At 35.9% G+C, this 19,080-nt stretch overlaps 1 protein-coding gene across 1 annotated transcript in view; it reads right to left on the bottom strand.

Annotated features, from left to right (window-relative positions):
* PLA2G4A (phospholipase A2 group IVA) overlaps nt 1-19,080 on the bottom strand; it is a 247,567-nt gene that overhangs the window by 44,287 nt on the left and 184,200 nt on the right. The window contains exon 7 of the mRNA XM_063105935.1: nt 7,339-7,475. Coding sequence (XP_062962005.1) covers nt 7,339-7,475 — 137 coding nt within the window. The remainder of the gene's footprint in view (nt 1-7,338; nt 7,476-19,080) is intronic.

The raw sequence follows: 19,080 nt of genomic DNA, 5'->3' as shown, positions 1-19,080 counted from the left end.
TGGGTATCCCTATCAGACAACTAGAAGCTGATCAATCCCACTACTGGGTATATACCCAAATGAATGGAAATCATCATGTCAAAGGGACACCTGCACTCCCATGTTTATCGCAGCTCTGTTTACAATAGGCAAGAGTTGGAACCAACCTAAATGTCCATCGTTGGACAACTGGATAAGGAAAATGTGGTATTTGTACACAGTGGAATACTACTCAGCCATAAAAAAGAATGAAATTCTGCCATTCACAGAAACATGGATGAACTTGGAGAAAATTATGTTAAGTGAAATAAGCCAGGCATAGAAAGAGAAGTACCACATCTTCACTCATAAGTGGTAGCTAAAAATATAGACAAATAAATAGAAAATAGAGTGAAAAAAAGATATAATGATGAAACTGTCACACTGAACTTTCAGAAGAAGAGAACAGAACTGAGGTTACCGAGATGGGAAAGAGGGAGGAGAGGGGAGGGGAGGCAAGGGAAGAATTGATAAAGAACCATAAAAAGTGCTTACATTGTATAATTTGAGCATCACATATTGCACAAAGACATTGATATTCAACTCTGCACCCCACAGATATGTACAGTCAACCATTTGCAATTAAAAAAAAAAAGTCATATTAGAGGCTGATGACATGAGTCATGCAAATAAATTGACTTATCTGAGTGTAATACCAATCAAGCAACCTAACAATATGACTTTCCATGATAATTATCTACAGGTAGAAAATGTGTTGTCCCAACTATTGTTAATGCCTAACTCTCCTAACAAATGCTTTTGTTTAATTGTGTCTTGGCCAACTAGACAAAATCCCAAACTTTACCCACTACAGGTCTCTGGATTTCTAAGCATATGAATATCAGGGCAAAATCCTGGAGAGGAATAAGGTTTTAAAGGTAAATACTTTCTTGTGAAGCCTCTTGGCCACCAGCCATTTGGCCACCTCTGGTGACACCAGAAATCTCCTTGGTATTTGATATCTGGACAATAAACACTCAGTTTTTGCCTTCCTTTGAACAAATACCTCTACTATTGAAGATCTAATACTGAATATTAATTACTTATTTCTTATCTGTATCTCTCAATAAATTGTGACCTACTTCAGGAAAAAAAAAAAAATCTTTGCTCATTTATCCTTTTTAGCCTCAGTGACTAGCTAATGCCTGGCATAGAGCAAGAACAGCTTACCGAACTGACAGAACAAAATAAAATAAAGATACAAACACTCTACCACTTCATGCAGCCAAAGAGAGGAAATGGCACATGTTTTAATCTCCTGTTTTCTTGGGATTCAAATAAAAATTACTGCTAAAATGGTTTATCTTGCCTTTAGAAAGGGGAGAAAACTAATTCTTGCTGGATCCCTTCTATGTTCTAGGCACTGTGCTGGTTAATTGTCCATAAGCTGTTGTCTTAAAGACTCACAATGGTTTTCAAATCTTCTGTTTTAAAGATGAGGAAAGATAAGATTGGTGAATTTAAATAGCATGCTCACATTCTCTAATTAGTAACAGTGGGACTGGATTTCTAAATTTGTCTTCTCCCCTGAGAGGCTTTGTTGTGTTAATCTGTTATAAAGGATTTCAGTTCTTGGCGACTATATTATTCCCCCTTCACAATGAACTAGAATTTCTTGTTGGATTCAGAGTTCCTTGGAGAGAAATTGAGAACAAAGATAAGTTAACAAATGGAGAGTGATAGAGCCACAATGGAACACATGCTCAGCAAAAAAAAAAAAAAAAATTCTTAAAAGATTTTTATGATGCAAATTGATAGTAACAGTTCCTGCAACATGTGGTAAAGATAAATCAAACTGGCTAACTCTGATCCCAAGCCTAGGATAATCAACAAAGATCTGTACAAAAATACAGTTTAGAATACTTGAAAGATACAAAATTCAACCACTCCTATAGTTATTCCAAAATCTACAACATGATTCATCCAGATCAGCATAGATCTGATTTTCGAAACTTTGTCATACTTATAAATAAATGCACACATTGTGGTAATGGCATTGGTTTATATTTAAGGACATCGTAAGAATAGGAAAACAAAACATCCTTTTGAGCCTCTAATGTGGTCAGTTCTCAGAATACTTAGAATAAGGTTCATTCTTTATGAAAACACTAGGAAGAAGTTCTTGACTGGTCTTATTACCAAAAATAATTCTACCTCCATGGGCCATTGGCTTGCCCTTAACTTATTAAAAATGTGAGTTATATAACTGTACATAGTTTTCATTTTGCCTTGAATTCTAGAAAGCTTAAATCCAAGCCTGTTTCACAAATCTCCCAAAGCTATAGGTCACAGCATGAGTTTTTAAACTTATTTCTAACTCATTTTTCCTTTCCTTTAATTTTAATCTTTAATGTATGCATTCCAGTTTTACTTTATTATAAGGTATACTAAATTTTTCCCACAATGAGGCAGGGTGAGTATAAGGGAAATAATCAAACAGAGACGTAATATTAATAGAAATCAATTTAGTCACTAAATTATTTTTTTAAAGCCAGTGGAAAAGGAAATTATATGATCATTCTGCTATTGGAAGATGACATTCCTTATGGTTTACAGAATGATGTAATTATTCAAATCTTATTTACATCATGCAGTGATTTTCCTTCTCCGTCCATATTAACTGGTCTTTAAATTAATCAGCTTGTGATTCTAACAAGTACCTCTGCCCAATGGATTGCTTTCAGCAAGATCTAAAGGCTCTTTTTTCTCTTCCCTTCCTCTGAGTGTTAACCACTGGATGTAAATTGAGAAAATATTTCATTTGGAGTTGGGGGTTGTTAAAAATCTAAGATTCTGTGCCACCGTTTCAGAGGTAGATCTTTTTAAGGAGCCAAAATGTATATGGATGTCAGCTCGATTCTCTCTTTTCACTCCATGCAGAATGGCTGCGGTCAATTTCTGCTCTCTGAAGGTTAAAGTAAGCTCATTTACGTGTATCCTATCTCTCCCTCTTTCTGTCTTTCTTTCCCTTTCATGAAGCAGTTGGCTTGGAAATACAATCCCTAGTGAGAGTCAGAAAGACCTAAAATATCTCAGCCATTGGCATTGGGTTAATGATCTGTGCTTGTTCACCATTTATAAACACATATTCCTTAGGATTCACAGGCTGAGTTGGACAGCCTTTTCATGGTGTCATTGTGGTTACATCAAGACTTAGATTTTGGCTTTGGTGATAACTAAAGATGGAGTAGTAGGCAATATCTACTTTTTCTGTGTAGCTCTTTAAGCTTAAATAGCTTTCTTTGCTTCTTTGTTTCCTTGGTTGCACCAGGGCAGGATTCAGATATAATTGATTTCTGTAGACCTGATACCACCTAAAGCACACAAATATCACCCCAGTTTCTAACTCTATAGTTACTCCTTAATTTTCATCTCTTTATCAACAAATTTTTCCCAATTTTACCAATCAAGTTTCAAAAATTCAATGTCTTAGACATAGCAGAGCCGCTATAGTTAGTTAATAAATAAAAGGGTTTTATATGTATTTATCAATAAACCTGAAAATATTTGTCCTTAATTTTTTAACATATTTATATGATGGGACACCTCATTCTTTCCATCTAAATGCATTTTTAAGTTAAGTGTGAAATATTAAAACCTAAATCATACCAGAGGAAAAGAGATTTCCAGTTTAATCCTTGTCTCCAAATCACACAGTCAATGTTTTAAAATATTAGTGCCTGGTCCCCTGAGGACTCACTGAATTTGAATCTTCAGGGGTAATTTAGATTTCGAATTTTTGTGCTTAAAAAAGTGCAGAAGTGATTCTCATATGCAGTTAAGATTTGGAATGACTACAGAAGCCCTTTAACATTTGTGAAGCAAATATCCTGAAATCCTAATGAGATCCCTAGATAAACTTTTCCCACTAAATGCAATTACTTATGCATGTCTTCATTTAGTCATTACACAACTGTTACCCAAGGCAAGGCAGGTACTATGCTAAGTGGAAGAGATTCATTAGGGAATAAGACGAGCTTAGCCCCCACCTCAAACAACATCGTCCTCTAACATAAATCTTGATCTTTGAGCCTTTTACCCCTTATGTGACAACTTCTGTTAAAATCCTTTCTTTTTTCAGTGTTCCAGAAATTCTTTATACTCTTCACCTGAAAGCTCTCCTTCTCAAATTCTATTTTAGTCAGTTTAAAGAATTGGGCCCTATTGTCTATAGGTGCAGAGCTGTTCTCATTTCTCTTTAGCTGGTAATGCCATACCAGCATGGCAGCCACATCCAACAGCCCCTTAGGATGCTCCGAGAGAACACCTTTACTGAGGAAGACAGCTGTGCTAACTCTAACTCTAACACAAGGTTACTGTCATGACTCTCTCAGTGCACTCATGTTAGGTCTGAAGATTGGCTGATCCTCATATTTATAAATCATAAATATCATCTAAAATAACTTCAGAAATAATTACCATAAAGGTAGTAGCAGTTATAAGGGAAGCTTTGTCCTACTTAAAATTCCCTTTTGTGACCACAGAAAACTTTCTGGGAGGTCCGGGGCTTCTCCAGATATTTCCATATTACCTCATTTGTGCCAAATAATGTTCACATATCAGGAGAATATAAAAAGTTACACAACACACAAGTGTAATTTGTTTTTCCAAGTCTTTCCGAATTCCTTCCTTTGAACTTCCTGCCTTCTCACCTAGACTTCTCAAGAGAGAACTGTGAAGATGAATCATTCTGACCACCTTTCCTTCTGTCTCAGGAAGCGTCTCTTCTTTCCACGGTGAGCACCGTCCCCGAGCTTCCTACCCTGTCTCGTCCTGTCTGTGCCTGAATCTTTTTCTATGATCCCACTGTTCCTTTGTCATCCATCTCTCTCTCCACACTATTTCCCCCACCTCAGACCTGTACCAAAATGTTCAAGTCTCTTAAATTCTGAAACCAAAAAAATAAAAACCTTTCCTTGGGCTCTATATTCCTTTCAAACAATGACTCTGCTCAGTCCTTTCTTTTCGGACCAAACTGCATGAAATAACAGACAGCTCTGACAAGGTCCACATTCCCACCTTTTATGCTTTCATCTTCTATTCACTTCTTATTCTTCTCAATTTTATGATCAAAAGTACCCTTTATTTACTTTACCTAGTGGTTCTTGTTAAAACCACAAAAGCTCTCCAAACCCAGTCCTAAGCCAGCCTTCTTACAGATTTTCCACTCTATTAAAATACTCACTGCTTCTTGAAGCCCTTTGTGCCCTTGCCCTCTGGAACTCATCCCTTTACTTGGTTCTCCTCTCTGACAGCTTCTTCGTAATGTCCACTCAGGTTTTTTTTTTTTTCCTTTTTTTTTGTGTATTAAGTTTTGAAATGTTCTGGGGTTCCATGAATTAAATTCTTGTTGGTAATAGCTGAAGTAGTAGAAGTTGGTGGGATTGTGAAGGAAAGACTTGTAGATATAATAGAGCAAAAGGGAGGTCCTGGAGGAAAGTCACATAAGGAGAAAAATATTGGAAGTAGTGAGGATAATTCAGAGAAGAAAGCAACCAGAGAGGATGATTTGGCATGAAAGGCAATGGTAGGAGTGATGTGAAAGAGGGACAAATTAGTGTGTGAAATGTCTCCACCTCCAACCCTTTCCTTCCCTATCCCACCAAAGAAGTCAAGGAAAATAAGAACTTCAAAAGGCACCACTGTATTAGTAAATTAAATGGTCCATGAGTGAACATCTGTTGGAAGGATTTAAGCAGTGAGTGGCTTTTAAGGAAAACAGAATTTAAAAAGAAAGCTAATTTTTAAGAAAATAACACTTTGAAAGATAGAAGTTTATGTAGATATAAATGTGTGTGCACATTTAAAATTCTCTTAAATGCATTGTACAGGAGTTGTTTCCATTTTCAGAACCCTAACAGAGAATATAAGATATTGCCCCAAATCTATAACCAAAGCAATGGCTGCAGCTCTAATCAAGTCCACACATACACAATTATACCTCCAAATCAGCCCTCAAGGCCTCGTCTTTATTAGATGAGTTTAAGAAAGTAAGCTTCTTGCAGCATAATAGTGATGGACAACAGGATCTCACAAATAGTGAGTACAGAGCAACCACCCAAAGGATAATAACAAAATGATTGAGTAGGCGAATTAATGGAAGGGTCCAAGCTTTTCCATAACATTACTCACTAAACAGGCAGGTGCCTGCTCTTTCCTTCCAGGGAAAAAAATAATGATGGGCTACACCCTTCTTTCAGAAGAGATAAATCATTTTGAGGGTACATACGAAGAAGGTGGCAGCCATGGCCCTAGGTTTTTGTTTTTCAACTAAAGAATCTGATTCAAAATATTTAAGAAACTGTAGATTATTTAAATGTGAAACTCTATATAGACTATATAGCTGTCCAAGAGAAGACTGCGGTTTAGTAGAAAGAATCTTAGAAAAGGGGAATCAAAAGTCTGAGTTTCTATGCTGGCCCTGCTGGTGACCTTGGACAAGTCACTTTCTGAGTCAAATTTTCTTTAGCTGAAAAATGAAGAAACTCAGAGCCATCTCACAGGATGAAATGACACAGAAAGTTTAAAATGCTAGACATACAAAATTCAGCATCAGGACAGATGAGCCTTGCCATGGCTGAGTGACTAAAAAGGCCTTGTAGATCAAAGTCAGACATTTGGTAATCTGGTGATACTCTTATTTCAAACACTTGAGCAACGAATTTGATTCCCAAAGCTTGTGTGAGGTAGTCAAACCAAAACGTGTGCAGGATCTTCTTTGAAACTGTTTGACAAATATATTTGTGAAAATGCACATCTACACGGTCCAAATATTACAATATGGATGTTTTAAAACTCTATCTACATTTAGCTGAACTGAGGACTAATGTCATATTTAGTTACATACAAATCAGTGAAATGTACTACATTTCTGCACTCAAAAGCTGTTCTGCTTCTGTATACTATAGTATCTTGTGTTTCATGCTATTTGCCCTAAAGAAGAAAATGAATACCTAATGAATCATGTATACTTAGACATGTTTGCTGAAGGACGACAAATCAGAAAATTATAGGAAGATTAAATTAATTATGGGTGGAGTATGTTATTCCACTTCTGCGATATTTATCTAGAATTATTTTCAATTGGAGTGTTTTTAATTTACATTTTAACTGCATTTCATTTTAAGTTACAAACAGGTTTAAAAGGAGAAAGTTTATGGCAAAAGTTATTATTAGTTATGGAATATTATTAGTTGGAACATTTTAGAAATTTGAAATTAATGTTCAATTTTCCAAATCCCCTTTTCTCTTCTAATGTCTGAGTTAGACAGGTCCTAAACATTGAGCATAATAAAACTAAAATTAAAAATGCATACTAACCATGTGGAGCCAGAAAGACCGGCTACATAGGTAGCACAGTCCAAAATTCCTGATTCATACAGCGCCTTCATCACACCGGAGAATCCTACCATGGCTCGAAAACCCCCACCTGAACCCAGTATAGCCACCACAGGCACCTGGAAGAATGCAACATAGAGATAGCATACAAGGTAAAAATCATGAAATATATTTCCTTTCAGTCTCAATTGGTAGGTGATACATCCCACCTTTTGTCATAAACAAGTGTAAGTTCACTTATACTTTGGTAATGTCTAATTTTTGAAAAGAAGAAAATAATGTTTTATATAATAAAATTAAGAATCAATGTCTAAGGATGGCTGCTTAACTCATTTGGTTGGAGTGTGGTATTATAGAACACCAACATTGTGGGTTCAGATCCCCATACCAGACAGCTGCAAAAAAAAAAAAAAAGATGAAGGGAAGAACCAATGTCTATTGGAAAGCAGATATTATTAAAATGACCAGCCTTATCTAATATTAATAATAGCAACAATAATACTCTATATTTGTTCAACCCTTTGCAATTTTCAGGTTGCTTTCAGATGCATTGTTTTATTTGATTCTCTCAGAAATCCTGTAAAGTGAGCAGAAGGAAAATATTTGCCCATTTTGTAGATGAGTGTTATAAAAAATGATGTTATTTGTGTAAGATCTGTTATCTGGTCATCTGTAACTGAGTTAGCACCTTGCCTTCAAGTTACATTTACAAGGAGAAACTTTAACATTTGTTGACCAATCTGATGCTAGGAATGAAAGAGAGGAAATAGTGTGGTCAGACTGCGGGGGTTTCTAGCTTTGCTCATAAGCAGATGATGCTGTCATTACCCAAGACAAGGATCCCAAGGCACAAAGCCAGGCTGAGGGATAAACAGAGCACTCAACCTTAGAAATGCTAAATATATACAAATGCATGGTGCTTTAAGTACTCGGAACCTGACCCCTGAGTGTTTACTTACCAATATGATGCATGTATGTATATATCCACGGAATGATTATTTTACTAGAAGAAACGTTAAAATGATGTAACTCTTAAATATGGAAAGAGAAGTCTGTAAAGGTTAGGTCTTATTAGAGTTAAGCAACAGCAGGACGCCTAGAACTAAATTCCTAATCCAGAGCTCTTGTCTCACACCAGGTAGCCTCAAATCAAAAGACACCAGGCATCTAACTAGAAGCAAACTAGAGATCTCATAATGACAACACCACGAATGCAGTGCACTGGAGTTATTTAAATGGCTTGAACTGCAATGCTCTCAAATGTAGATTTTAAAATCGTAAATGAAGTAAAATATTTAAGTTCATAAAAGCTTGTTTAGAGGGTGAAGTAAAGCTAAGATAGGAAACTAAAGTGCGTTATAAAGTGGGGGAGGGGAGTAAAGTATAGTATTTGTTGCAACAATAGTCGTAAGGCAGCTAGATTAGAAATTGAAACAAAGAGGAGAGATTTGAATTAGGCCTTGAAAAAGGGTAGAGTTTATAGGCAGTGTAATAATAATAATAATAGCAACCATATATTATTGCTATGTGCCCAGCACTGGGCCTAATGTCAGGCCTAGATTGGCATAAGCAGGAAAGGGTATGCGATTTGGGGATCAAAAGACCAGTCTTATTATTGTAGCAGTATACTAAGAAGTTGGGGAAAATAGGATTCGGAAGGGCTTTAAGGAAAGAAAAAAAAAAAAGAAAGGCTTTAAGGGAAGAAAAAAAAAAAAAAGAAACCAAGGTTGATATTGCAGGAGAGGGATGTCTATATTAAAAAATCATTTGCAGGCTTTTGACTCTGTTGGTGTGGCTAATTCGTGTTATTAAAAATAACAAACCCAAGACAAATCAGATAGTTTAGACTAAAGTACCAGTGTTCTTAGTAACAGATTACACCACTCACTTCAACACATAACACACAGTCAGTACTGTTATGCAGAGAGATTTAAGAAGAGAAGTTAGAAAAACGAACATAAAACCTTCCCTAATCCTGAGAAACAACTCTCCAGATGTCCTCCCTCATAAGCTAATAGACCGACATTTACTTACCGATGCTTATTTTATGTTGCTTGAAATTTGCTGGAAACAGTAAACTATTAAAGTGGAATACACGTGTTATGTAATCCCTTGTCCACATTATTGCTTTAAAGTAATTCTTAAAGAAAGCTTTCATGTAAGATTTAAATTCAGATAATTAATATTAAATTACTTGATTAATTCAAATATTTAATTCAGATACTATAAGGTGAAAGAAAATGCCAGATATTTGTACTTAAAAATTAAATACTCAAATAATTGTGCAGATTATAATTACCTTCATTAACTAAGCATGAATTAGTCTGTTTACATGCATGATATTTAATTTTCATAACTCTGTGAGATACATATTCTTACCCCCTTTTAAAGATAAAGCAATTGAGACACAAGGAACGTAGTTTTTCCAATATCACAAAGCTAGAAAGTTGTGTCTGGATTCAAAGCTAGGTCTGTCAGATAACAAAGCTGTTATTTCACTATGCTCCACGTTATCTCTGAAGACAAATATCTCACTTTCCCCCAAATAACCTGTACCCTAAGGTAAAGAAAATCTTCTCTGGACTGAATTTACTTATATATGAAGATATTGAGCAGAACTAAAAATCTTAAGGCTTTTTGCAACTACTAACTTTCCAAATTCTATAATTCATACAGAAATATGAATGATAAAACTATAAAATTATAAATGTTTATGAACTATAAATAAAAATGAAAGGAAAATTAGACTCATGAAGAACATACTGTGTGCCCGGAACTCTCATGAGCACTGTTACACAACTTATTTTATTTAATCTTCTCACCTCTCAAAAGGAAGTAATTTTTATCTCCATTTTTCAAATGAGGGGTTCGGCACATGTAAAACCTTATCCACAGACAGATAGCTAGTAAGTACTACTACCAGGATTTGAACTGAAGTATGACTAGCTCCATATGACTATGCTCCTTGCTGTTTGTCATTGCTCAGGAAAAAAGGAGTAATTTTTATTAACAGCAATTATTGGATGCTTACTCAAACTATATTTCAGGTTCATGTATCAGTTCAAATACTATCAGCACAATTTTATGCAATAAATGAGGGTTAAGTTTGGATAGTCTTGGTCATTCTGAAATAAAGATCAAAGAATTAATTTGGGAGATAGAAGGTGCAGCTGTTAGCTCTGGCTCTAATTCTAAAAGAAGCAAATAAGTGAGTGTTATTGAGAAGGTTTTAGACTAATAATATCACTAGTATTGGGGTATAAATGATGCCAAGAAATATTTCTCTTATTACTCTTCTATGATTGTAGGAAATGAATTTTCATCTACCAAAAACCCTTTGTTTTTATTTAATTATCTTGATACATGGGCTTACAGATATTATAAATTTCCTCCCTTGCAAAAATAAATTCTAAAGCGCTCAGGGATTTTTTTATGTTTTCATAGACTTTAAGATCTGACAATTATATAAAACATTTGTCTCCCTGACCCCTGTGTTATTCAGGGTTCTCCTAAGAAACAGAACCAATAGGATGTGTATCTTTACAGAAAGAGACTTATTGTAAGGAATCTGATCACACAATTATGGAGACTGGTAAGTGTGAATCTGCAGCATGGGCCAGCAAGCAGTGGTGCAGATGGAGTCCAAAGGAAGTCTGCTGAAGAATTCCCTCCTGCTCAGGGCAGCAGTCTTTTTGTTCTAGCCAGGCCTTCAACTGATTGGATGGGGCCCAACCACAATATGGAGGGTAATCTGCTTACTCAAAGTAGGCAATGATACTGCAACAAATCTAGCTGCTGTCACCATATGCCTCTTCCTTCACTACTCCTGACATGCGTGTTTTTCTTTGTCTCTCCCTGACTCTGTGTCCCTAACAGCTTTGTATTCCTCAGTAGTCAAGGGCCTTTGGACCCCTCACCGTGCACAGCCCTACTGAGTGAAGTCTGGGCCTCTTGCATATCTGTTCCCTAGGTCAGTTTCCAGCTGTGTTTTATTCCTTGTCTGTTTACATCCCACCTCTACCTCAAGTAAGAAAAATTCAGCTCCCCTGCTTTGAGTCCTGAAACTTGACCCTCGGAAGCCCACACCTGCTCAGTTCATCTTCCTGTGCTCCACTAAAGGAAGTCCTCCAATGTCTGCCCCTCAATGTTTACAATCTAAACGGGCAATAAGATAATAATAATAATAATAATAATAATAATAATAATAATAATAATAATAATAATAATAATAATAATATAGCAATATTGGTTCAGAATTGTAACAAACGTACCACACTAAAATGACATGTTAATAATAGGAGAAACTGTGTATGTCTGTGGGGGGAGGGTATGGAACTATCTGTATTTTCTGCTCAATTTCTCTGTAAACCTAAAACTGCTATAAAAATAAAGTCTATTATTTAGGAAAAAATAATAAAAAATAAAATAAAAGGGGAATAAGAATTGATAATACTAACTTCCCTTGTCAGAATGAAGGTGGAAATATGAGGAATATTCTAGAAGAAGGAAACAGCATAAACAAAGGAATAATCATTCTTATTGACAACTCAAGGTTGATTTCTATCAGGTGCTTCAGAAACTGTTTTGCTCTGCCTCCCCCTCCCTGATTTATGGCTTCTCTATTCTTTAGTTTTTCCCTTAACTTACAAATTTAAATGCAGAATACCACTCAGGGGATATATTGTTTTAAGTTGAGTTTACACTTCTATTTTCATCCAAAGCTGTCTATTTGCTTAAATTGAAATATAGTCCTTAACAGTCTTCCATAAGAAGGATTTTCTCTTTTATACTCTAATGAAGGTTGGGGTGTTTCCTTCTCTCGTTTTCATACTGCTCTGATTCCAGATTTTACTCCCTCAACTAACTGTGCTCTGTTGCAGTCAGTTTTTAGGGGACATAGAGACTATATACCCATTCACTTCACATAAGAGACTGTGATCTGGAAACTTCATCTGACATAAAGCTATTTTAGAACAAGAAAATTTAAGAGTGGCCTCTGAACAACTAAAATATGTAAGACATCCCCCCCACACAGTCTCTTGCTCATAGGGAAGATCTCAGCCCTTACTCATAGAGAAATTACACTAATTAGGGACATGGTTCTAACACCAAGTTTGCTTGTCAGACTTAAATTCCACAGCAACAAAGTTGAAAGAGAAAGGGGCAGTTTGAAGAAATTACTTTAAGTGGACGCATAGAGCGAAGACAATGGCAGTTGATTGCAAAGTATGCAGACAAGAGATGCCCAAATCAGCTCAACCTGAGCAAAGAATTACATATTTCAGAAAGACTTCCATCCAAATGATTAAAATAAAACAAATTTTTAAAAGTCTAAGTACTTGAGAGAATAAACTCTTGAGCTACTAGAAACCTTAACTATTTGACTAGTTCATTATCCAAACAGGAAAACTAAGGTCTTAGTAGATTTGATAATCATTGCCCCATAGATGTTATGCTATACAACAGCAGCATCCAAGAATATGGATAATAGCTATTGCTTTATTGAGTAACTATTATGTGCCCCTACACATTTTGCTGGATGCTTTACAAGCATTAGTACACATGCTTTTACCCCAATAAGAGACATCTCCATTTTACAAGTGAAACACAGAAGTAAAACAATGTGCCCAAATTCACACTGCCCAAATTCATTCAACGTTTTAATTCAACAGTGAGGTCCTAAACTGGATGCTGTGTGTTGAAAACTGAGAACAAGACAGTCACAGTCTCTGCACTGAGACTTCAGTAAGACTATTCTCTTTTTTTGCACAAGCTACCGCAACAGACTTCTCCTCCATACCTTAAAGAGGCCACCTGGCTAGTACCGAACAGAAGTGAAGACCTTGGCAAGAGAAGTGGGAGCTTAACAAACCCAAAGAATTAACATAAAAATAGAAAAATTCTACTTTTGTCATAGGATTGGGTGGTGCTGATTATGTCTAAGCTGATTATTTCTGCCCAAAGAATAAAGTGTAGACCAAAAAACAAAGCAGCAAAAGTTTTAATTCTGGGAATGACTTCCAAACACATGTATTTAATATTTTTGAAGGATATCCAAGAGAAAAAGCATAGTTACCTCATTCCCCATCTGTTACGGAAAAGTTAATATCCTGTCATTTGTGTAAATAGTAAGCCAAACTTCATTTTCCCAGAGAGACTTACTATTCCTTTCTACAAAAGAAAGAGTGACTAGGGGTTGCAGCGGCAACTTACTTTTTAAAAAGAAGAACTTAAGAACAAATAACAGCTGGCCATCTGCACCACTATATCTCACGCACATTTCTAATTCAACAGCCTAGACTGTGATCTCATCCAAACTTTCTTCTTAACCTTTGTCTCCTCCCTGACAACCTGATACCGGTGTTCCTCTGTTTCAAGACCTTGACCTCTCTCTCTAGCTAATTCATCTCATGGATTCAATGCCAAACCACTGCCTAAATCTGTGCCTTGATTCTTACAACAAAATATTTACCAAGATCTACCATCCCAGGAGCTATGCTAGGTGCTGGGAATATAAAGGTGTATAACACAGACATTGTCCTGGTCCTTATAAAACTGATATTTTAATGGCAAAAAGAGACATTAAATGAATATTGGTACAAATGCTTTTTTATGTACAATCATGGTAAACGTTGAGAAGATAATGTGCATATGTGCGTAAGAGAATATAACTGAGAGACATAATTTAGACTTAGGGGAGGGTAGGAGGAGTTGAGAGAGAGACTCTCAGAAGTGATCTGTGTGCTGATTAAAGAATCGGAGGGTGTCAGTTAGCTAAAAAGGGGGTGAGGTGGAAAGAGGAGAGATACAGGGGAAGCCTATTGCAGTGAGAAGAAATAGCGCATGCAAGAACTCCAACTGGGAAAAGGCTCTGTAGAGACATGGAGTTGAGAGGCACTTCCTCCGAGGGGGTGTATGAATTGGGGATAGATTGGCAAAACTAAACTGGAGAGGTGCTGTGGGGCTAAGATCCTAAGAACAGTGGGAGAATGTTAATCTTGGGATTGATATAGTCAGATTTATGTTTTGAAAAGATTACCCTAAATTCACTGTGAACAGAAAGTGGGAAGAGGGAGGAGTCGGGCACAAATAGAACTATAGGGAAGAGAGGTTTTGTGTTCAGACTTAGATATGCTGACTTTGAGGTGGTGGGAGGGACACAAGTGAAGAAATCAAGTGTGTAGATATTCAAGTCTGAAGATCAGAAGGGAGTTTCTAAGTTGCTGATATACACGTGAAAGTCTTCAGCACACAGGTGTTTGGTGACATCATGGTGGAGGGAGGGAAACTTATTTAAGAATCGTGTAGGATAAAGAGAAAGAGGGTCTAGGGCTGAGTCTAGAGGAGTTACTATATTTAAAGAATGATCTGAAGAAAATCATGATGAAAGCCAGAGAAGGTGGGAAGTGAAGGGTAAAGATTGTTTTAAAAAGTAAAAATACATTTGTCAATTGCAGCTGCAAGGTTAGGTAAGAGAGTGCAAGAACAAGACCCTTTGCACTTGTTAGTTGGCACTGGTGACTAGTGGAGCAGCTGCAATAAAATAATGAGGGAATAAGCCTGAGGAAAGCAAGGAAATAAAGTGAACTTGTACAGACAGTTTTCAAGAAGTCTGTCAGTAAAGGTAAGGAGAGAAAAACAGAAGGTAAAAGGGAATACAGAATCCAGGGACATTTTTCTGTTCCTGGTTTTTGTTTGTTTGTTTGTTTGTTTTTGTTTTTTCTTTTTATATCACAGATTAGAGCATGTTTATATTTTTATAGGAAATGTCCATTTGGAGGTAGAGGCTGACAGTATAGGTGATGAGTGACCTGGGGAGGAGCAGATAATTGCTGTATTGGGTTTCTAGGAGGGGCTTGTGATTCATATCTGATGTGGATCTGCATTTGAAAGAAAAGGGGATATTTCCTCCATGGAACTAAGAAGGAAGTGGAAAAGGATAGTCATAGGTTATGGAGTATGTCAGTCCTACGGCAAGAAGTGAAGGATGTATCATCTCATGACTTTTTAATTTTCCTTAATTAGGAGGCAAGTGTATATAAGTCATGAGGGCAGCAGAGAGTGGATCAGCCATAGGGAATAAAGAAAATAATTGTTGCACATGACTGGAAAGCAACTAGGCAGGGAAACCCTGAGATTATAAGGCAAGGTCTTCCAAATGAAGTTGACCACCATGAATAAAAAGAGGTATCAGTTTCCTCCTTTTTCTTCTAACAAACTCATTCCTCAAGGCTTGGCCAACAGAATTCAACTAACTCTAGGCAGACTTTCCATCATCTCTGTCACCGAGAGAGAAAGGGCACCCTCCTGTAAGCTCACGCATCTCTCCATTCACACCTCAGTGTTAGGAGTTTAACCCATCACTGGTTTTATTTGCTTAAATGTCTTTTCCCCAACTCGGCTTTAAACTCACTAAAGAAAGTGACTGTTCAATGTCCACCATCTCAGCTTTATTCTTCTCTACTACTTAGCACAGTGTCTCAATAAATGACAAATAATGGAAATGAAAAGAACTTGAAATATTATTTTTTCTGCTCCAAGAGTATAACAAACCACATGAGGATAAAGACACAAAGAAGAAAGCTGTAAAATTGCTGCTGAAAGGTTTATTATCTATATTTTTTAAAAAAAGAACAAACAAAACAAAACAAAAACAATTTCCCAAAAAGCTAGAAATTTCTGAGATCTGTAGAGAAGAAAAGTTTCTTCACGGACAAATTAAAATAACATGGTAAACAACCACAGGTTTTACCAAGGATCTATTATGGTAACAAGCATGATGCAGGATTAAAGAGAAGACTCTGTCTTTTTTTTTTTTTTTTAATGAAAACTATAATGAAGGTTTCATTTCTCCCCTTATCTTCCTTTTAGAAAAAATTCTGCATAAGCAGCATCTTATCTTAGAGTCTGCTTCTATAACAACAAAGTCATTCAACCATCAGCAGATTGGCTTTCCACTTCCATGCCCACCTAAAAGCACATTTAGAAATCTGCAGCTACATGTGGGACAGGCGTGCTCATTTGTCTCCCTCACTCAGAATTGGTTTCATTTCCAATTGTATTTTACCTTTAATTTGCAATAATCTTGAATACCTGGTGTGTGTGTGTGCATGTAGTAGAATTTGCACATATATGCTTATTTATGCATTTAATACAAATATAATTTTTATAACAATAAATTACGTTCATTTAAAATATTCAATTAACAGAAAAGCTCAAAGAAATAAGGAAAAAATTACCTGACATGCCATTAATAACAAACTTCATTATTATCATTTGATGAGCATCATTGCAGTGATTTATGTTTGTAGATTTCAGATAGGGAGATAAACCAATAGGTAAAGAAAGAGAGGTAGATAGGTAGAAAGACAGATGAAGAGATAAATGAGTGGATAGGTAGACAGTAACTAGATTATAATATCTACTATTGAATGATAAATGAATTATATTTTACTGAAATTTAAGGGAAGAAAAAAGTTAAAGCACAATTGAAGAGGTGAACTTTCAGTACTCATGAAATATTTTTATTCTAAGATCTCTCTATCATTAGGGTTATAAAAAATATTAAAATGTGGAAATTATTATTTTTAACTGCTTGGTCAACTTTGGATGATACTTTTTAACTCCCTGCTAAGAAGCATGAAGAATGTAAGACATTTCCTTTTTCTCACCTATCACATTTACCCACATTTGTTACTTATATTACCTTTATAAAATTTATAGCATTTTCTTCTTGTTCAGTAAGATGATTCCCAGTTTCATTTTAGTCTATATTAATATTAACTCAATAATCCTTTTGTATCTGAGACTAAAATTTTCCTATTGAAAAATTAAATATCTTACTTACGCATAAGTATACCTCTTTTAAAAACTCTGTCAATGAATACATAAACTGTGGTACATCCAAACAATGGAATATTATTCAGCGCTAAAAAGAAGTGAGCTATCAGGCCATGAAAAGACACGGAGGAAGCTTAAATTCATATTACTAAGTGAAAGAAGACACTCTGAAAAGGCTACATACTGTATGATTCCAACTATGTGATATTCTGGAAAAGGCAAAACTATGAAGACAGTAAAATGATCAGTGGTTGCCAGGGGTTGGGGAAGAAGAGGAATAAATAGGTGGAGCACAAAAGATTTTTAGGGCAGCAAAACTACTCTGTATGATACTATGATGGTAGATACATGTCATTTATACTTTTGCCAAAACCAATAGAATGTACAACACCAACATGAACCCTAATGTAAACTATGGACTTACAGTGAAACGATGTGCCAGTGTAGGTTCATCAGTTGTAATAAACGTACTACTCTGGTATGGGATATTGACAGTTAGGGAGTATGATGGTTAATTATATTTGTCAACTTGACTGAGTTAAGGGATACCCAGATAGCTAGTAAAACATTATTTCTGGGTGTGTCTATGAGGGTGTTTTCCAAAGATATTAGCATTTGAATCTGTAGACTGAGTAAAGAAAATCTACCCTCACCAATATGGGCCAACATCATCTAATACTTGAGGGTCCAAATAAAACAAAAAGGTGGAAAAGAACAAATTCCCTCTCTCTCTCCTTGAGCTGGGGCATCCATCTTCTCCTGCCCTTGGACATAGTCTTCATGGTTCCTGGACCTTCAGACTCAGAAACTTACACCAGCACCTTCCTCTCCCAACAGTTCCTGGTTCTCAGGCCCTCAGCCTCAGACTAGAGCTACACTATCAGCTCCCCTGGTTCTGTGGCCTTTGGTCTCAGACTGAATTGAACCACCAGCTGTCCTCCTTCTCCAGCTGACAGACGGCATATCATGGGACTTCTTGGCCTCCATAATCCCTATTGCCATAATAAATCTCCTCATACACACACACACATACACACACACACACACATACACACACATAGATATATAGCATGTATAATAGGATATATTATATAATAAGATTATATATAATTATATATAATGCATATATTATATAATAGAATTGTATATAATAGGGTTTTGTATATACATATATAATAGGATATATATATATATATATATCATGTTAGTTCTGTTTCTCTGCAGAATCCTAATACTCGGAAGTTGCACATGTGTGGTAACAGGGAGTATATGGGAAATCCTGTACTCTGCTCAGTTTTGCTGTGACTCTAACACTGCTCTAAGAGATAAAGTAAAATGAGCCTAGAGGACATTATATTAGGTGAAATAAGATAGGCACAGAAAGACGAATACTGCATGATCTCATTCATACGTGGGAGATAAAAAAGATGATCTCATAGAAGCAGAGAGTAGAACAGTGGTTACCAGAGGCTGGGAAAGGTGGTGGGGAGAAGCAGGGGAGGAAAGGTCGGATAATGGGTATAAAATTGCAGTTAGATGGGAGAAATAAGTTCTGGTGTTCTATAGCACAATAGGGTGACTACAGTTAGCAATAATTTATTGTATACCTCAAAATAGCTAGAAGATTTGAGAAATGATAAATGTTTGAGGGGATGGAAATCTTAATTATCCTGATTTGATCATTACACATTGTAAACACGTATCGAAATATCAAACGTACCCTATAAATATAAACAATTAATATATATCAGTTTTAAAACTTAAAGAAAAAGTAAAATTTAAAATAAAAACTATATCTGATCAATATTACCAGATATGAAAAGCATTCGGGTTGATCTTTCTCAAAGAGTTTTCATTTATGAAACACTTATTCTACCTTAAAAA

The sequence above is a fragment of the Cynocephalus volans genome, chromosome 8 (assembly GCF_027409185.1).
Source record: "Cynocephalus volans isolate mCynVol1 chromosome 8, mCynVol1.pri, whole genome shotgun sequence".
Lineage (NCBI taxonomy): Eukaryota > Metazoa > Chordata > Mammalia > Dermoptera > Cynocephalidae > Cynocephalus > Cynocephalus volans.
This window is presented reverse-complemented; position numbering and strand designations above follow the sequence as displayed.